The sequence below is a fragment of the Erinaceus europaeus genome, chromosome 7 (assembly GCF_950295315.1).
Source record: "Erinaceus europaeus chromosome 7, mEriEur2.1, whole genome shotgun sequence".
In the NCBI taxonomy this organism is placed as follows: Eukaryota; Metazoa; Chordata; class Mammalia; order Eulipotyphla; family Erinaceidae; genus Erinaceus; species Erinaceus europaeus.
In genome coordinates this window covers 100,352,498-100,373,993 of record NC_080168.1, presented here as the reverse complement: position 1 = coordinate 100,373,993, position 21,496 = coordinate 100,352,498, and the positions used below count along the sequence as shown (strand labels likewise).

Below are 21,496 nucleotides of genomic sequence, written 5' to 3'. Positions count from 1 at the left end.
AAGTTAGATGCCAACATTGGATAGGCTCCCAAGACCAGTAATTAGCAATCTCAAAAATATGTAGGCTTATAAAAATCTGATTAAGTTATTTATACAGACTCCTCTGCCACAAAAATAAAAATGAGTCAAAGCATACACTTTGGAGGAGGTTGGGGTCCTGGTACCTAATGGTGAAAAAGGGCTTAAGTTTTATTATTATTATTTAATATTTATTTTTGTTGTCCTTGTTTTATTGTTATTGATGTTGTCATTGTTAGATAGGACAGAGAGAAATGGAGAGAGGAGGGGAAGACAGGGGAAAGAAAGACACCTGCAGACCTGCTTCACTGCCTGTGAAGTGACTCCCCTGTAGGTGGGGAGCCGGGGGCTCAAACTGGTTTATGGTGGTGGAGGGAACTGAACCTGGGACTTTGGTATGAACTTTGGCTTATGTATTTGTAAACATATACATATATATATATTCAATAGTGTATATATAACATAATAGTTATGCAATGACTTTATATAACAACCTGGTAAAATAGCACATGACAGGGCTGGGTGGTGATGCACTTGGTGTAGCTCACACATTACCATGCATAAAGACCTGGGTTCAAGTCCTGGTGCCCTTCCCCCTCCCCTCTCTATCTCCCCTCTCAATTTCTCTGTCTTATCAAAAAAATTGTGTGTGTGTTAGTAAGGAAAAAATGACCTCTGGGAGCAATGGATTGATCATGCAGGCATTGAGCCCTGGTGACAATTAAAAACAAGCAAAAGACCTTCCTTCTGCACCCCATAATAAGCCTGGGTCCATACTCCCAGAGGGATAAAGAATAGGAAAGCTATCAAGGGAGGGATGGGATACAGAGTTCTGGTGGTAGGAACTGTGTGGAAATATACCCCTTTTATCCTGTGGTCTTGTCAAAATTTCCATTTTATAAATAAAAAATTATATGCATATAAACAAACAAAAAAGCACATAATGCTTTGAAATTTCATTTTTAAAAATGTTTGTTTATTGGTGAATTGCATCTAAATGAAGGGCTGTGGTGAGGGTGGGGCATTTGGGTCTTTGGTGCATGATGGTGGAGGAGGACCCAGGCTAGGGGTAAGAGTGTTTTGCAGAAAATTGAGAAATTTTACACATGTATCAACAGCTGTATTTAGTGTAAACCATTAATCCCCAAATTAAAAAATGTTTGTTTATTAATGAGGGAGAGAAAACCAAAGCATCACTCTGGCACATACATTGCTGGGGACTAGACCCTAGACACCCTGCTTGAAGACCCAACACTATACACTGCTACCTCCTGGGTCACATGTGAAAATTCATTTATACTAAGAGTTACACTGTTAAAATTATCTGTGAAAAGCACTGTTTTAACATTTTCATTCTTCATACCTTTTGTTTTTTATTGTTTGAACTTTTTAAAATATTTATTCCCTTTTGTTGCCCTTGTTTTATAGTTGTAGTTATTATTGTTGTTTTTATTGATGTCATCATTGGATAAGACAGAGAAATGGAGAGAGGAGGGGAAGACGGGGGGGAGAGAAAGACAGACACCTGCAGACCTGCTTCACCGCTTGTGAAGTGACTCCCCTGCAGGTGGGGAGCCGGGGGCTCAAACCAGGATCCTTATGCCAGTCCTTGTGCTTTGCACCACGTGCGCTTAATCCACAGCGCTACCACCCCACTGCCTGCTTGAAATTTTTAAACTAGCAAAAAGTATGTCTTGTGGTTAAAATTACCAATATAAATTCATTGTGCTTCCTAGTGAAAGATTATTCCTAGTGAAGTGGTACTAATTGAACATAGATGATCATAGTAATTTTGCTTCCTAAAGAACTACACCACAAGAGCGGGGACAGATAGCATAATGGTTATGCAAAGAGACTCTCATGCCTGAAGCTCTGAAGTCCCAGGTTCAATCCTCCCTCTCCCCCCACAGAGCTGAGCAGTTTCTCTGATAAAATAAGTAAGTAAACCACAAAAGGCATACAAATTTAGCAGAGCTGGAAAGATAACTTAATGGTTATTTAAAAGTCTTTCGGTCTTTCGCTTCTCGGCCTTTTGGCTAAGATCAAGTGTAGTATCTGTTCTTATCAGTTTAATATCTGATACGTCCTCTATCCGAGGACATTATATTAAATGGATTTTTGGAGCTGGGAGTCGGAATAGGGGCTTGCTAATAAAAAAAAAAAAAAGTCTTTCATGCCAGAGGCTCTGAGCTCCCAGGTTCAATCTCCACCATAAGCTGGAGCTGAACAGTGCTCTGGTTTTAAGGAAGGAAGGCATGAACTAGCTTAGCATACAACTTTGTATCTTGGGGCAGCCTGGGAGGTAATACAATGAGTAAAGTACTAAACCCTCAAGCATGAGGTCCTGAGAAGGATCCCCAACATCACATGTACCAGAATGATATTCTGGTTTTCTCTTCTTTCTCACGTGAATAAATACATTAAATAAAATTTTAAAAACAGTTTTAAAATTTTATATATTGGAGTGCCATATGAAAAGGAAAGTAGGGAGTTGGGCGGTAGCACAGCGGGTTAAGCGCACATGGTGCAAAGCACAAGGGCCGGTGGAAGGATCCCAGTTTGAGCCCCAGCTCCCCACCTGCAGGGGGGGTCGCTTCATGAGTGGTGAAGCAGGTCTGAAGGTGTCAGTCTTTCTCTCCCTGCCCCTGTCTTCCCCACCTCTCTCCATTTCTCTCTGTCCTACCCAACAGCAGTGACATGAGTAAAAAACAATAATATTAACCACAACAACAGTAAAACAAGGGCAACAAAAGGGGAAAAAAATAGCCTCCAGGAGCAGTGGATTCACAGAGCCCTAGCAATAACCCTGGAGGCAAAAAAAAAAAAAAAAAAGGGAAGGGAAAGGGAAAGGGAAGGGAAAGGGAAGGAAAGGAAAGACTAAATTATGGGCCCAGTGGTGGTCCACATGTTACAGTGCACAAAGACCTGGGTTCAAGCCTCCAGTTCCTTCCTTCAAGGGGGGAAGTTTCATGAGTGGTGAAGTAATGATCCTTCCCTCTTGATTTCTCTATTTCTATCCACTAAATAAATAAATGAAATAATTTTTTCAATTACATTTTTTAAATTTTATTAGTGATTTAATAATGATCAACAAAATTGTGGAATAAGAGAGGTACAATTCCATACATTTCTATACCCTCCTCTTCATTAGAAGGATCCCTAGTTTTTTTTAATTAATCTTTTTTTAATGTTTATTTATTTATTCCCTTTTTGTTGCCCTTGTTGTTTTATTGTTGTACTTATTGTTGTCGTCGTTGTTGGATAGGACAAAGAGAAATAGAGGAGGGGAAGACAGAGAGGGGGAGAGAAAGACTGACACCTTCAGACCTGCTTCACCACTCATGAAGCGACTCCCCTGCAGGTGGGGAGCCAGAGCTCGAACTGGGATCTTTACGCGGGTCCTTGTGTTTTGCGCCACCTATGCTTAACTCGCTGCGCTACAGCCCAACTCCCAGAGCCCTAGTTTTTATCCCTTTGGGAGTATGGACCAAAGATTTTTTTTTAATATTTTGAAAATATTTGTATTTATTATTATTGGATAGAGACAAATTGAGAGGGGTGGGGGAGATAGAGCGGGAGAGAGAGAGAGAGAGAGAGAGACAGGTATAGCACTCCTTTACCACTTGTGAAGCTTTCCCCCTCCAGGTGGAGACCAGAGGTTTGAATCCATGTCCTTGTGAACGGTAATGTGTGTGCTTAACCAGGTGCGCCTCTGCCTGGCCCCTGGACCAAAGATTTTTATGGGGTGTAGAAGGTGGAAGGTCTGGCTTCTGTAATTGCTTCTCTGCTGGACATGGGCGTTAATGGGTGATCCATACCCCCAGCCTGTTTCTATCTTTCTCAAATGGGGTAGGGCTCTGGGAAGATGAGGTTCCAGAACACATTGGTGAGGTCATCTGCCCAGAGAGAAATACTTTTTTAAAATGCTAAGATTAAGTTATTTTATTATCCTCATGACCAACCTGTTCTAATTAATCTCACATAGCTGTGCATATACAATATTGATATATGTTTGAAAAAAATCTGAAAACTTGGGAGGAAGACAATAAACATGCATTAACATAAAAATATCACAATTCAAAAAAAAATCACAATTCGTGATTCATTTACAAGTAGTATTAAACCAGGGTTACCTGACTTTCTGAAAAGATGAAAGAATAATTTTTTTTCACTTTCTAGGAATAATAACAGTGCCTTTGATTTGTTTGTTGGTACATATTTATACATTTATACCTTGACAAAATATAACACATGCTCTCTCTTAATAACTTCTTAAAATACTGTTATAGGGGCCTTCAAGTTCTACTTACCCCTGTACTTGCAAATATCCTTGAAGCAGATCAAGAAAAATGTTGGGGTTTTGACCAGTTTTTTGCTGAAACAAGTGATATACTTCACCGAATGATAATTCATGTTTTTTCACTACAACAGATGACAGCTTATAAGATTTATATTCATAGTTATAATACGTAAGTACTTTTTTAAGCTTTCTTCATATATCATTATGTGATAAATATCTTCATAAATTAACAAAGAAAATTTTAAACTGCTTCAGCTTTACTCATGGTGCCCACTTTTCAGTTAGAAAATTATGTTTGAATGGCTACTAAACTCCTTTCCACTTATATTTGGGATAAAAAGCATTTTCTTTTTTTATAAGAGGAATAGATACCAGAGCACCCACTCCTTCATTTATGATTCTTTCTGTCTTGTCTTAATGTGGTACCTTAGGCTAAACCCAGGGTTTCACATAAGTAATTTATGCTTTTTACTTCTAAGACAGTTCCCCAGCCCTAATTTTCTAAAATTTAGGAGTAAATTTATTTATTCTCATAGTACCAGTTGCTCTCTCTTTCTCTCTACCTGAAAACATTGCCCTCAAATAGGAAAGCCACAGTGTTGACAGCACCAAACAATTATACCCGTGTGCTTAAAAAAAGCAAAAGATCCTACATAGCCAAATACACACATACTTACATGTAGAACTGAAGAAATAGAACTAGGTGGATTATATGACATCACTATGCTGGTTGTAATCGTGATTATATTCAAGATGTTATCTTTGGGAGAAAATGGGCACAGAGTATCATCTTTTTGGATTAGCTCTTATAACACCGGTGTATCTACAGTGATTTCAGAGATTTTTGTTTTTTTATAAATAAATGGGATAAAAGCATTACATCCATTCTTTATGCCTTAGTTTCTGTTTTGACAAGATTCCAGTAATGGTTTTGATGCCTTGTAGATACTAACATCTAATAATATGCCAAATATGACATAGACACTAATTATGTAGGTAAAATAATATTAACATAGTATTGAGAGCAGCTGGGTAGAGACGTACCTGGCTGAGCACACATGTTACAGTGTGCAAGGACCCAAGTTCGTGTGTCTAGTTCCCAGCTGCAGCACTGTCTCCCTCTTCACTCTCAAATTTTCTTTGTCTCTATCAAATAAATATAAATATTAAAATATATACAAAAATATAGCATTGATTAAAATGTTTCTCATCTTTATTTTGGTATTTAATATTCTATGCATCAAGTTTGATATTAGCCACATTTTAAAAGCATTCTTGAACAAACAGATCTATCCAAGTCAAATCACAGCAGAGCTTTATGATAGGAACAAAACACTACTTAGCTGCTGAAATATTCCTTTGATCCCATAGCTCTATTAGTGAAGAATCTACATTTCCTCCAGAACATATTTTGGAAATGCCTGGTACTATTAATTGTTAAGCATTATACACTCATAATGCAAACACTATTATCAACTCCTTAAATATTTGAGTCATTTACTTCTCACTACATTTCTGTGAGGTAAGTTTGTTATCCTATTTTATAGATGAGGAGCAGAAGTTCAATAACTTAGCAGTACAAGTAAGTGGAAGAGCTAAAATTTGAACCCAGATTGTCTGATTTCCAAGTCATTGACCACTCTTAACCACTATGTTATGTTGACTTCTCACTGTTAACTTAAGAATTCTGAATGTTGGACCAGCTTTTAAAAAGAAAAAGAATCCTGACTATTGCACATATCTAATGCAGGTGTCCAAACATAAAATATTTTAGAATTGATTGCTGTACACATTATGTTTATTTTAATAGAGTTTGTAATACCCATAGTAGTAGAGCAGTGTTTCTGTGAGCTGGCCATAAATTGACTATCACTTAGAAATGAATACTGTTGCACTCCTCACTAGAAAAAAGCTGTCACTTCCTTGTATCCCAATTATGTTGTCCTTTTGTATTTTTCTCACACAGTGCTACTGTATTTCATGAGCTAGTGTATAAGCAAACCAAAATAATTTCTTCCAATCAAGAACTTATATATGAAGGACGACGCCTGGTTCTAGAGCCTGGAAGACTAGTGCAGCATTTCCCTAAAACTACTGAGGAAAACCCCATCTTTGTTGTAAGCCGGGAACCTCTGAATACCATAGGCTTGAAATATGAAAAAAGTAAGTTGGGATTTTTTTTTATTCTTACAACCCTTAAAAAATGGTAATTGTAGGGAGCTGGGCGGTAGCATAGTGGTTAAGCGCATGTGGCACAAAGCACAAGGGCCAGTGTAAGGATCCTGGTTCGAGCGCCCAGCTCCCCACCTGCAGGGGGCCGCTTCGCAAGCAGTGAAGCAGGTCTGCAGGTGTCTGTCTTTCTCTCCTCTCTGTCATCCCCTCCTCTCTTGATTTTTCTCTGTCCTATCCAACAACAACAGCTATGACAATAACAACTACAACAAGGGCAACAAAATGGGAAAAATGACCTCCAGGAGCAGTGGATTCATAGTGCAGGCACTGAGTCCAGCAGTAACCCTGGAGGCAAAAAAAAAAAATGATTGTCATCTTTATAAATCTGATTGATAATGGCATCAAAATTTTGAAAATTAGCTGAAAGAAATTACTAGTGAACATGAAAACCTTGGAAACTGGGGTGCTACCCAGGAGGTAGCATAGTGGATAAAGCACGGGCATGAGATCCCAAGTTTGATTACTGCCATCATATGCACCAGAATAATGCTCTGGTGTCTTTCTTTGCTCCTCTCTCTCATAAGTAAATAATATATTTGTAAAGAAAACCTTGAGGGGGTTCGGGAGTAGATAGCATAATGGTGATACAAAGAGACTCATGCCTGAGGCTCCAAAGTCCCAGGTTCAGTCCCCCGCACCATCATAACACAGAATTGAGCAGTGCTCTGGTTTAAAATAATAATTTTTTTAAAATTTTAAAAGAAAAAACCTTGTGGGCAACATAATTAGATCTTAAACAGTCTGTTTCATAGAATGGCAAGATAGTACAGGGAAGATCACATAATGGTTACGCAAAAACCTTTCATGCCTGTGGCTCTGAAGTCCCAAGTTACTCTTCCCACACCACCTGAAACCAGAGTGAGCAGTACTCTGTTCTCTATCTGTACCTTTCTATTTTTCTCTCTCATTAAAATAATATATATATATATATATATATTATGCTTTTAATGGATAGAGACTGTCAGAAATCAAGAGGGAAGGGATTGGTAGAGAAGGGAGAGAGACAGAGACACCTGCCACACTGTATCACCACTCGCAAACTTGCAGGTGAGGACTGGTGGCTTGAACCTAGGTTCCTATGCATTGCGACCTGGGCCCCAAAATAAAATATTTTTAAATTATAAAATAATTTGCCATGCATGCTTTCTATAGACGTCTGATTTTAGTATTCTAATTCTCAAAGTAATCTATTGTATCATAAAATTCAGCAACTATTTAAAAAAAATAGTTGGCTATTAATAGTGTTACAAGATTACAGTGTATAGTTCCACCACCAAAGTCACATATTCCCACCCTCCTACTGTCCACCATAGTTCTCACAAGTCTTAGAAATAGTTTGCTTGCTTCTGTTTTGTTTGGATTTTTTTTTGCAAGTTCATGTAAATCAGATGTATAGATTCCACATATGAGTGGAACCATCAGTTAGTTGTCTTTCATTTCTTATTTTTCTAAGCATAATCACCTCCAATTCCATCCGTTTTGTTCCAAAGAATACTTATCTTTTTTGATCACAGAATACTATTCCATGGAATATATATCCCATAACTTCTTTGTCTAGTCATCTGTTGATGGGCATTTAGGCTGCTTCCACTCTGGCTATGTTAAATAATGCAGCTATGAACATAGGGGTGCATATGTCCATTCTAATTAGTGCTTGAATGTCCCCTGGATAAATTACTAAGAGTGGTATTACTGGACCATAAGGTAATTCCATCTTTTTGTTTAAGGACTATCCATACAGAATGTCAGTTTGCATTCTTGTTAGCAACGATGATATCTCATGTGAATAGACCACTTTATGGGGTTTCAGAGTCTATGAAAAATTAGATTTGCCTTTTTTTTTTAATCTTTTACATTGCTAATTATACTGGGGGTGGAGTAATGTTACTCAGATTTTTGCATTTTTATTTGGACCTTTGGGATGTGATTTAGATTTAAAGATAGAACTGAAATAAAAGCTCACCTGCATAGTGTACCTGCTTTGCAATGATGCATGCAACCCAGGCTTGAGCCTAGCCTCCTGTGCATTGGTGGATCCTTACACTGGTCCTTGCGCTTTGTGCCATATGCGCTTAACCCACTGCGCTACCACCGACTCCTCTATGCATTGGTGGAAGCCTTGTCTTTTCTACTTTCCTTTCTCTTCTTGCTATCCCTAGAACTTATAGTGGACAGTAGATTTGCATAATTGTCTACTCTTGCTTTTCCTCTTTTCCTTTCTCTTTATTTTTCTTTTGGTTTAGTTTGCTATTTTTTCTTGCACTGGAGGTGTTGTTTGGCTAACTGGTATTTGTTGAACTGCATCAGTCCTTGCTTCAGATCCTATTGTAGTTTCTGAGGTTTGTGACTGCATTTGTGAAAAGTCTTTAGTATAACATGGCTAGTACTCAAAACACAACAACTGAAGAATGACAGAACAGAAGAATACAAACCATATCAATTTTAAAAAATGGTTAAATCAAGAGCAAATAAAACTGCTATCACAGTGAATCAGGACAGGAGCCCAGAAGAAACTCCAAATCAGTCAGAAGTAAGCATAGATCAAAAAAGTATGCAAGCAGTAATAAACCTAATAATCACAGAAATGAAGACAACTATGGAGGAAAGGGTGAGCAGAATTAGGGAAACAACAGATGTGACCCTCAAGGAAAATACTAGCTACCTCGATGTAATTAGAGAACTGAAAGCTGAAATTGCTGAGCTAAAGGCCAATTAGCAGAACAAGCTAATACTATAACCAAACTGAAGAAAGAAGCTGAGGGAGGGGAAAGCAGATTAACAGAAGCAGAAAACAGAATTAGCCAGACAGGATGAGCTAGAGAAAACTAAGAAAGAGGTAAAAGAGCTCAAAAAGAGATTGAGAGACACTGAAAACAACAACAGAGACATATGGGATGATCTCAAATAAGTAACATTTGTATAATTGGCCTACCAGAGAAAGAAAGAGAGAACGGGAAAGTAAACATTCTAGAGAAAATAATAGAAGAAAACTTCCCAGACCTAAATAACAGAAAGGACATTAAGATTCAAGAGGCCCAGAGAGTCCCAAACAGAATCAACCCAGACCTGAAGACAGCAATACATACCGTTGTTACAATGAAAAGAAGTAAGGATAAAGAATGGATCCTAAAGGCTGCAAGAGAGAAACAAAAAGGGGAAAACCCAGAAGACTATCAGCAGACTTCTCCACTTAAACTCTAAAAGCCAGAAGAGAATAGCAAGATATGGATCGAGCCCTGAATGAAAAAGGGTTTCAACCAAGGGTAATATATACTGTTAGACTTTCATTCAAATTAGATGGAAGGATCAAAACCTTCTCAGACAGGCAACAGTTAGAGGAGGCAACCATCACCAAGCCTGTCCTGAAAGAGGTTCTAAAAGACCTCTTATAAACAAGAACATCACCATAATACTTGGCATATATCAGAGCAAATAAAAAATTGTTGAATAATGGCACTGCAATACCTTAAATCCATAATATCAATAAATGACAATGGCTTAAACTCACCCATTAAAAGGCACAGAGTAGGAGGATAGATTAAAAAACACAACCCCATCATATGCTGCTTGCAATAATCCCACCTGACCCAACAAGACAAACACAAACTTAAAGTGAAAGAATGGAAAGCTATCGTACAGGCTAATGGACCACAAAAAAAGCAAGAACAGCCATTCTCATTTGTGACACAATAGACTTTAAATTAAAGTAATAAAAGATAGGCAAGGCCATTACATAATGATTAGAGGATCAATCAATCAAGAAGATTTAACAATTATTAACATCTATATACCCAGTAAGGACCCATCTAAATACATCTAACACCTACTGAAAGAACTACAAAATACATCAATAGTAATACAGTAATAGTGGGAGACTTCAACACCCCACTCTCACACTTAGATCAACGAAGCAGAGAATCAACAAAGAAACGAGAATTAAATGAAGAGATGGACAGACTAGACCTCCTGGACATTTTCAGAGTTCTTCACCCCAAAAAAACTGGAATACAATTTCTTTTCAAATCCATACAGCACATCCTCAAGGATAGACCACATGTTAGGCCACAAAGACAGTATCAACAAATTTAAGAACATTGAAATCATCCCAAGTATCTTCTCAGATCACAGTAGAGTAAAGCTAACATTCAACAACAAACAGAAAATTACTAAAAGACACAAAATTTGGAAACTCAACAACATGTTGCTTAATAACGACAGGGTTAGAGAGATACTCAAGCAAGAAATTCAAATGTTCCTGGAAACAAATGAAAATGAAGACAAGCTATCAAAATATTTGGGACACAGCTAAAGCAGTACTGAGAGGAAAACTGATAGCCATACAATCACACTTTAGAGAACAAGAAAAGGCTCAAATAACCCACCTTATTGCACGCTTTAAGGAAGAAGAACAAAGGAACCCTAAAGCAACCAAAAGGACAGAAATGACTAAAATTAGAGCAGAAATAAACATTGAAAATAAGAGAACCATACAAAAGATCAATAAGGCCAAATGTTGGTTCTTTGAAAAATTAAACAAGATTGACAGACCCCTAGCCAGACTCACTAAAAAAAAAAAAAAAAAAAAAAAAAAAGGAGAAGACAAATAAATAAAATTGTAAATGATAGAGTAGATATCACAACTGACACCACAGAAAATCATGCGAAACTTTTATGAAGAACTATATGCCACCAAGCTAGAGAATCTGGAAGAAATGGAAGAATTCCTAGAAACATATACCCTTCTAAAACTGAACCAAGAAGAACTACAAAACCTAAGTGCACCAATCACAGACAGAAAAAAATCAAAAGTTATTAAGAACCACCCCAACAACAAAAGTCCTGGACCAGATGGCTTTACAAATGAATTCTACAAAACCTTCAGGAAACAGTGAATGCCTATAACTTCTAAAGCTCTTCTACAAGATCAAAGAAGCAGGAACACTGCCTCCCACCCTGCTACAAAAAGCAGATAGGAACACAACAAAAAGGGAAAACTACCAACCAGTACCTCTGATGAACATGGATGCCAAATTATTAAACAAGATCCTGGCCAACCAGATACAGCAGCATATCAAAAAGATTATTCATCACAACCAAGTTGGATTTATCCCAGGAATGAAAGGCTAGTTCAACATACGTAAGTCAATCAATGTCATTCACCACATCAATAAAAGCAAAACCAATATCTCAATAGATGCAGAGAAAGCCTTTGACGAAATCCAATACCCATTCATGCTCAAAACACTGCAAAAAATGGGAATAGATGGGAAATTCCTCAAGATAGTGGAGTCCATATACAGAAACCTACAGCCTACGTCATACTCAGTGGACAGAAGCTCAAAGCATTCCACCTCAGATCAGGGACAAGACAGGGCTGTCCATTATCACCATTACTCTTCAACATACTATTGAAAGTTCTTGCTATAGCAATCAAACGAGAAAGAAATCAAAGGAATACAAACTGGAAGAGAAGAAGTCAAGCTCTCACTATTTGCAGATGATATGATAGTATACATAGAAAAACCTAAAGAATCCAGCAGAAAACTACTGGGAGTTATTAGGCAATATAGCAAAGTGTCAGGCTACAAAACCAGTGTACAAACATCAGTGGCATTTCTTTATGCAAACACTAAATCCGAAGAACAGTATATCCAGAAATCACTCCCATTCACCGTGCAGCAAAATCAATAAAATACCTAGGAATAAAGCTGACCAAAGAAGTGAAAGACTTATATACTGAAAATTATGAGTCACTATTCAAGGAAATAGAAAATGATAACTCTCACAAGGCTAGACATGGACCTTCCATATGACCCAGTAATTCCTCTCCTACGGTTATACTCCAAGGACTTGATAATGCCCAACCAAGAAGAAATGTGTACACCTATGTTCATAGCAGCACAATTCATAATCGCTAAAACCTGGAAACAACCCAGGTGCCCAACAACAGATGAATGGCTGAGAAAGCTGTGGTATATATACACAATGGAATACTACTCAGCTATGAAGAACAATAAACCTCCCTTCTCTGACCTATCTTGGATGGAGCTAGAAGAAATTATGTTAAGTGAGCTAAGTCAGAAAGACAAAGACAAATATGGGGTGATCCTACTCATAAACAGAAGTTGAGAAAGAAGAACAGAAAGGTAAACTCACAGCAGCTTTGGAGTAGGGCACCAAAATAAAAATCTCTGGGTTGAGGGCTAGGGCAAAATTTCGGCTTCACTGTGGGGGAGGGGGGGATGGAATGGGACACAGTTTTTTGGTGGTGGGAATGATATTTATATAAATTTTAAAAATCAGATTAAAAAATATAAGCATTGAGTTTATGTTGGAATATATTTAAGAAGAAAATAGACCCTTTACAAATATTAGTAATCTGTTAAATAAACAGTATTATTGCTTCAAGTGGGTTTTTAACCAAGAAAGTAGTTTTGTTACTAATGTTTAATTTAGAGGTTGATATATATAGTGAAATAGTTTATTCAGAGCTCTCTATTTCTGATTTTCATTATTTTAATTTGTATTTCAGTTTCCCTCCCTAAAGTACATCCACGTTATGATTTAGACGGGGATGCCAGCATGGCTAAGGTTAGTATTTAATAAAACTACTATTTAGAGATCTGAATTAAAATGATCCTATCAATGATAACTTCCTGTTTATCTAAAAAACAGATATATGATACTGGGTAGGGTGTAATAATTTTCAGTAAATTTGATACCATAAGCTAGAGTATTCCTGATAAAAAAGTAAAACCATGAAGCCTGGCAGGTGGTACAGTGGGCAAAGTGTTGGACCTTCAAGTGTGAGATCTCAAGTTTGATCCTTGGCATTGTATGTCCCAGAGTAATGTTCTAGTTCTTTCTCCCTACACCACTCATTCTCATAAATAAATAAGTCTTTGAAAATAGTAGGGTCATTTATTTATAGCTCAAAGTTTATAATATAAATTAGCATAGCTGAAAGTATATGTAATTAATGAACCTACTCTATTTTTATTAAACTAAACAATTTTCCTGTCATCTATTGCAAGCTATTTTGCATTTTTATTTTTACCTTGAATTCATTAAAAAAAAAAAAAAACACCTGCAGGGAGGTAGGTTGCTTCATGTAGCTGCTTCTGCAGCTGTTTCTCTTCCCGTCTCCACCTCCTCTCTCAATTTCTCTATGACCTATCCTATTAAAAAAAAAGAAGAAGAAGAAAAAGAAAGAAAAAAAAAGTACCAGGTGTGGTGCATCTGACTGAGCACATATGTTACAGTGTACAAGGACCCAGGTTCAAGCCCTAGGTCCCCACCTTCAGGGGAAAAGCTTCATGAGTGTGAAGCAGGGCTGCAGGTGTCTCTCCGTGTCCCCCTACCCTCTCAATTTCTGGCTGTCTCTATCCAATAAATTAAAATAATTAAAAAAAAAAAAAACGCTTTCTCCATTGACATAGTACGTGTTAAATGTTATTTAATGGGCAAACTTTTTACTGCAGTTATATCTGTCTTCATTTTTAGAAATTGGTGTATACTATGGTCGTAACTGACTTGGTAAAAGTACATGGTTTGATTCTCCCCTCCCATAGCAATTAGCACTAACTATGGGCATTTTGTATTTCTTCATTAGGCAATAACAGGAGTTGTATGTTATGCCTGTAGAATTGCCAGCACCTTGCTCCTTTATCAGGAATTAATGCGAAAAGGGATACGATGGTTGATGTAAGTAATAGATTAAAGTTTGAAAGTTGATCTTAACTTAATCCTAATTAAACAACGTAACCATCCAGTTGTTGATGATTTACCTCTTCAGATTAAGGAAGGTCAGATGATGGCTTTTAAGTCTTACAATATTTTTGTGAGACAGAACAAATAGTATCTGGATTTTAAAACCCAATACTGTACGATGTGAAGGCAAATTAACTTCTTTTCTATGGTCCTTGACATGTTGTTATTTCACACTCTTAAAAGACTGACATTGTTACACTCTAATACAAACTATACTTTATTCTAGTGCTTATGTCCTTAGAATTTTCCTCTGTTTCAAAGGTGTTACTGAGATAAAATTCACCCATTTAAAATGTACAATTCAGTGACTTTAGTACCTTTGCAAAGTTGTGCAAGAATCACCATGTACTTTATAAAAAATTCTTTTTTTTCCCATTTATTTATTTTGTATAGAGACAGAGACATTGAGGGGAGAAGAGATACCTGCATCACTGCTTCACTGCTTATAAAGCTTCCTCCAGTGAGGACTGGAGGCTTGAAACCGGATCCTTGCACACTGTGATGTGTGTACACCACCACCCAGCCTTGAATCACTGCTAATTTTAGAATATTTTTTCACTATAGAATAAAACTGTCCCCATTATCAGTCACTCCCCATTCTTCCATAACCTGCTGAACCCTGGACAGCCATTGCTATAGCTTCTATGTTTTTAGATTTGCCTTTTCTAGACATTTCTTATAAATGAGTCATACTATGTGAGTATACATTCATCTTGACCAGCAATTTAAAAGCTAATGTTTAGTTATTTAAATCAGTATGATTTTTCCAGGGCAGAATTTTAGTCATAAATTTTTAAGTATTCTATTCCTGAAAATGACACGTAAGAATCACTTTTTGATATGACTTTACCAGGGCACTGCTCAGTTCTGGTTTATGGTGGTGTGGGGGGTTGAACCTGAGACTTCAGAGCTTCAGGCATGAGAGTCTTTTTGCAAAACCATTATGCTATCTACCCCCACCTATGATTTGACTTTTTTAACTTACTTTTATGATATGAAGATGTCATCTTTCTACCTGACAGGAGAGAATAAATAATCTCTTTTGAGAATCATTCCTGTAGTTCTGTATGTCACTTAAAGCTTTATGTTTTTTTAGTTTTTTTCTTTTTATTTATTTATTTACTTCCTTTTGTTGTCCTTGTTTTGTTGTTGTAATTATTATTGTTGTCATCGTTGTTGGATAGGACATAGAGAAATGGAGAGATGAGGAAGACAGAGACAAGGAGAGAAAGATAGACACCTGCAGACCTGCTTCACCGCTTGTGAAGCGACTCCCCTGCAGGTGGGGAGCTGAGGGCTCGAACCTGGATCCTTACACCGGTCCTTGTGCTTTGCGCCATCTGCACTTAACCCGCTGCTCTACCTCCCAGCTCCCAGCTTTGTAGTTTTGTATGCACACACACTTAGTAATGAACTTCTGTTCTTAGGACTCACTGTCACTGATCATAGTATATCTTCATCTTTAATGTTCATGACACTTTCTGTATACCAGCCTCATATCATTCCCTTCTTACAGAAACGTGTGCAAAACATTGCATTATTCTTGTTCTTGTACTGCTTGTCTCCTTTTTCCTGTCATCTTTAAGTAAAGTCTCTACCTTTATGCTTTTAATATGTTTTATGTATTCACAAACTCTTGGTTTTTTTTTTGTGGATCCAGAGTTCAGCACTTCTATTCATTCAGAGAAAGGCAGAGAAAGAGGGTCCATAGCACATCCTGTGTGGTGCAGGGGCTAGAAGTTGGGCTGCAGGCATGGTAAGATATGCACCCTGCCAGTGACCCAGCCCTGTGTTTTTCTTTTCCATTATGAAATATTTGTTTTTGCTAAGTAGTTCCTTACAAATCTAAGTGCTAATTTCGATTATTTTCATAATGTTGTATAACTTCTTTTTTTTTTTTCTTTTCTCTTGGCTGTTACCCAGTCATTCTTCCTTGAAACTTTATTTCGTTTTCTTTTAGTTTAACAAATTGTGAGGAAAATCACTTTTTAATATAGATCTTATTGGCAAACTTTTATTTATAGGGTCGGTTAGTAGATATTTTAAACACTGGACTACAAAAGATCTCGTCTTTGTTTTTATTCTGATTTTACTTTATTGTTAATATATATATGTTGTTTATTATTGGATAAAGACAGAGAGAAATTGAGAGGGAAGGAAAGATAGGGAGAGAATCAGAGAGACACCTGCAGCCCTGCTTCACCACTCCTGAAACTTTCCCCCTGCAGGTGGGGACCAGGTGTACCACTGCCTGGCCCCTTTATTCTGATTTTACTACCTTTAAAGATAAAGTTGATTACTTTTTTATTACCACTAAAGTGATCTCTGGGGCATAGTGTCTGCACAGTGAATGCACCACTCCTGGTGGCCATTTTTTCCTTTTTTATGTATTTACTTATTTATTTTTTATAGAACAGATAGAAATTGAAAGGACAGTGAAGAAAGAAAGCAAAAGGCCTTCAGGCCTGCTTCCCCCCTACAGGTGGGGAGTGGGGGCTCAAACTCAGGCCCTTTCACACAGTAATGTGTGTGCTTAACCACATGTATCACCACCCACACCCCTATTTTTTTATTTTATGAGAGCAGATCATTGTCCCCAGACCATGGGCTTGCTTTTTATTAAAAATAGAGACAGAAATCAAGAAGGGAGGGGGAGATAGAGACACCTATAGCACTGCTTCATCAATTGTGTAGGACCAGGTGCTTGAGCCCAGGTTCTTTTGCATTGCTATATATGTCCTCAACTGGGTGTACTGCCTTCCCCCCCCACACACACACACACACAAGGGCTTTTGCTGGGCCTTGGTGATTTTCAACTCCCAGTAGCTTGTTTTTCTTTCTTTATAGAGACAGGAAACAGAAAGAAAGACAGGGAGAGTGAAGTAGAGAGACACCTGCAGCATTGAGACACCTGCATACCATTCATACAGGTGGTGCCTGGGGGCTTGAACCTGGGTCCTTGTAGGTAATGTGTGCACAATCTCAGGTATACTGTATTACTTGGCCTCCAGATCAGGGACATTTAAGGAAAATGCCCCATCTGCTAAACTACCTCTCCTGGCTGAGCCACTTCAGTAGCCCCTGTGTTCACAGCCTTTAAAAAATAAATCCCACTTTTATATCATAGATAAAAATAGGCCTCATAGCCAAGGAGACAGCTCAGCTTTTTAAAGCAGTGGACTTGCATGCCTGAGTGCCCAGCTTCAATCCCCCAATAATAGTACCCCTGTATGCCAGAGCTGAGCAGTGCTCTGGGGTCTCTGTCATAATACTTGAAAAATATAAAAGGCCTTAAGCCTTAGTTTGTTGATCTTTGGTATAGACCAGCTTCTTGAGAAATCACATTAATTCAAGTATGAGGCAGACAGCAGTTTAGTATGAATAGTAAAAATTAATTCTTATGATATGTAACACTGTATAGCTTATTTGTATGATTATAGATTGATTTTTATTCTTCAATTTAATTTTAATGTTTTAGACTTCTAAACTGTTAGTAATAGTGATTTATGCATTATGTATGTATCATAGAAATGTTTTTAATAATACCATCATAAGTTATATGTATTGAATTTCATAATACATCATAATATTCAGATTGTTTGATGAGTCTTGCAGTTATATAATTAGTGGTAGACAAAGAAAAAAGTTCTTTAGATAAACTAATGAAATTGAACTTATTTTTTAGAGAATTAGTTAAAGATGATTATAATGAAACTGTCCACAAAAAGACAGAAGTTGTGATCACATTGGATTTCTGCATCAGAAACATTGAAAAAACCGTGAAAGTGTGAGTAGATTACTTCCTTAATGCTGTTTAAAATTTGTTTAGTCATATTTGGCATAATATAGCATTCTGTGCATGTGTTTGTGTTAAAAAGCAACCTTCAACTAAATTACTTCCTCTTAAAGGTAGAAATATCCAGTCCTCTAGCTAAGAAATGAACACTGTCTCTCTGGTGTCATTTTTGCTTTCTCCATTCAAAAGAAAAGGTAATCTGAGATAGAAATGTCCCTTGCAAAACTTCTTTCTGAAGAAGAAAATACAAAACCTATAACCAACAAAGAATGTTGCAAAACTATTCTAGAACTACATTTTAGTAGTAGTAGCATTTTAGAATGACATAGTTCATTTTGACTTACTAATCTTCTCCCTGAGTTAGATGTTTAGAAGCAGTTTTGTGTTTTTTTTTACCTCCAGGGTTATCGCTGGAGCTTGGTGCCTGTACTACAAATCTGCTGCTGGAGACACCTTCTTTTTTTTTCCCCATTATTGTTGTTGTTGCTGCTACTGCTGTTGGACAGGACAGAAAAATTGAGAGATGAGGGGAAGACAGGGGGAGAGAAAGAAAGATGCCTGCATACCTGCTTCACTGCTTGTGAAGCGACTCCCCTGCAGGTGGGGATCCAGGGGCTTGAACCGGGATCCTTGCATTGGTCCTTGCACTTCACACTATGTGCGCTTAACCCAGTATGCTAGCACCCAGCCCCCTAGAAGTAGATTTAAAAAAAAAAAAAAAATTGTGATGTGTATCTAGGGACATAGCATAATGGTTATGCAAAAAGACTTTAGTGCCTGCGGCTTCAACATCTCAAGTTCAATCCCCAGCACCACCATGAGCCAGAGCTGAATAGTGCTTTTGGTTTTAAAAAAAAAGAAAGAAAGAAAGAAAGAAAGAAAGAAAGAAAGAAAGAAAGAAAGAAAGAAAGAAAGAAAAGAAAATATGTTGCCATAGAATGAACCTGGGACTTTGCACATGCATAATGCCACTGAACTGCCTCTCTGGTCTAATTTTTTTTTTTAATATTTATTTATTTTCCCTTGTGTTGCCCTTGTTTTGTTTTGTTGTTTTTTTTTTTTGGTGTAGTTATTATTGTTGTTGTTATTGATGTCGTCGTTGTTAGATAGGACAGAGAGAAATGGAGAGAGGAGGGGAAGACAGAGAGGGAGAGAGAATTAGAGACAGAGATAAGTGGGATGGGCAGGGAGAAAGAACAAAACACCTACCCACCATCCATGACGTTCCATTGGAGCTGTCCTTAGTGCTCCTGTGTGGTGCCATAGATCACATCCAGGGCCCGATGCATGCATGGTAAGGCATATGCTCCACCCACTGAGTCAGCTAGGACAAAAATTTAAACAGCCACTTCCTAGGTTATATTATTTATAGAACTCAGGAATCTGTATTTACTATTGAACTCCATTGATTCTCAAGTTTAGTATTTTATTCTGGCATTAGGTTTGCTAAAGTTTGTTTGTTTATTTTTACCAGAATGCTGCTTAATTTTGACTTAGGGTAATGGTGGGTATGGATTCTCTGGGACCCCAGGCATGACAGTCTATTGCACTATCTCTGTTACTCCCTACCTAGCCCACATAATTTGTCTTTTATATTTTATTTCTCGTAAGTAGAAGTATGTGAAATTCTTAAGGAATACAGACGTTTTCTTAGAATCTGTTGTTACAGGATTTGCATTCAATATTTTTTCAATATTTATTTCCTTTTGTTGCCATTGTTATTTTATTGTTGTTATTGATGTCGTTGTTGTTGGATAGGACAGAGAGAAATGGAGAGAGGAGGGGAAGACTGAGGGGGGAGAGAAAGACAGCCACCTGCAGACCTGCTTCACTGCCTGTGAAGTGACTCCCCTGCAGGTGGGGGGCCAGGGGCTCGAACCGGGATCCTTACTCTAGTTCTTGTGCTGCTTGGCCACGTGCGCTTAACCCACTGCGCTACCACCCGACTCCCTGCATTCAGTATTTTTAATGGTTACTACAAACTCAAATATATAAAATATCTTAGCCTACATATTTGTTATCACTTAATTTTTCTGCAATTTGTTTTCATACAGATATGAAAAGCTAATGAAAATCAACCTTGAAGCAGAAGAGTTAGGTGAAATTTCAGACATACGCACCAAATTGTTGAGAGTAAGTATTTACAAAATTACAACAACCGTGCGGTTATAATTCCTTTCTTTGTTAGCAGGATTTAATCTTAACTTCTCTGAGGAACTGTTGGGTCTAAAGTCTCCGGATAGAGTAGCCTTTCCCATCTTTAGGAACTATAAAATTTTAATAGCCTGTTGCCGTGACATTCATCATGACATATCCAAATACCTGCTTTGCTCTAAACTCAATTTTTTTCTTTTTAAATCCATAAGCTGATGTTGCTGTTGTGGCAATTCATACAAGTATATAAGTGTAATTATCATGCAGGTGCTTAAATGTTCATAGAAATAGATGCAAGTTCTACTTTTTCGTCATTTAAATGTAGAACAATGGTTTTCAGAATATGAATCATGAGTGACTAGTAGGTTGTGAAATTCAGTATATTGAAAATTTTAAATAAAATAAAGGAGAACATGTTAGAATCCACCCACATCAGGAAATCACTGTTTATGAAACCTTCAGTTCAAATATAAGTGATAATTGGATTAAAGAACTGGATTGGGGGCTGGGCGGTAGCACACCAGGTTAAGCGCACATAGTGCAAAGTGCAAGAACCCACACAAGGATCCTAGTTCAGGTCTGCAGGTGTCTATCTTCCTCTTCTCTCTCAATTTTTCTCTGTCCTAACCAATAAAATGGCCTCCAGAAGCAGTGGACGTAGTGCCGGCACTGAGATCCAGCAATAACCATAGAGGCAAAAAAAAAAAAAAAAAAGCTGGATTAAAGTTATTTTTACATTTTTTTGTTGCTGGGGATTAAACCCAGGACCTTATATTTACAAGATGTGCACTCTACCACTGACCTATATGCCTGGTGAATTGTATAAGTAGAATTTCTCATTATAAGTAAATGTATTTATTTATTATGATTTACTTAAAAGAATACATAAAGCTATCTAACAACAAAGTAAATAAAAAATACATAAACTAGGGGTTGGGCAGTGGCACACCCAGTGAAGTCGTACACATTACTATGCATAAGGACCTGGGTTTGAGCCCCTGCTTCCCACCTGCAGGGAAGACGTGCTTCATGACTGGTGGAGCAGGTTTGCAGGTTGTCTCTTTCTCTCTCTCACTCTCAGTTTCTCTCTGTCCTATCAGATAAAATAAAGTGGGAAATGCTTGCCTGGAGTGGTGGATTCATAGTGCCAGCAAATAAGTCCCAGTGATAACCCTGGTGGCAATAAAATAAATAAATAAAATTTTAGGGAGTCTGTGACGACATCA

At 37.5% G+C, this 21,496-nt stretch overlaps 1 protein-coding gene and 1 pseudogene across 3 annotated transcripts in view; both read left to right on the top strand.

The window, feature by feature from the left end:
* Positions 1-21,496, top strand: part of TBK1 (TANK binding kinase 1) — a 65,376-nt gene that overhangs the window by 19,336 nt on the left and 24,544 nt on the right. For all 3 annotated transcript variants that reach the window (XM_007516861.2, XM_060194999.1, XM_060195000.1), the window contains 6 exons: positions 4,308-4,487; positions 6,285-6,481; positions 13,083-13,141; positions 14,163-14,254; positions 18,006-18,107; positions 20,171-20,249. In XM_007516861.2, coding sequence (XP_007516923.1) covers positions 4,308-4,487; positions 6,285-6,481; positions 13,083-13,141; positions 14,163-14,254; positions 18,006-18,107; positions 20,171-20,249 — 709 coding nt within the window. The remainder of the gene's footprint in view (positions 1-4,307; positions 4,488-6,284; positions 6,482-13,082; positions 13,142-14,162; positions 14,255-18,005; positions 18,108-20,170; positions 20,250-21,496) is intronic.
* On the top strand, positions 2,035-2,190 carry LOC132539558 (U2 spliceosomal RNA; annotated as a pseudogene).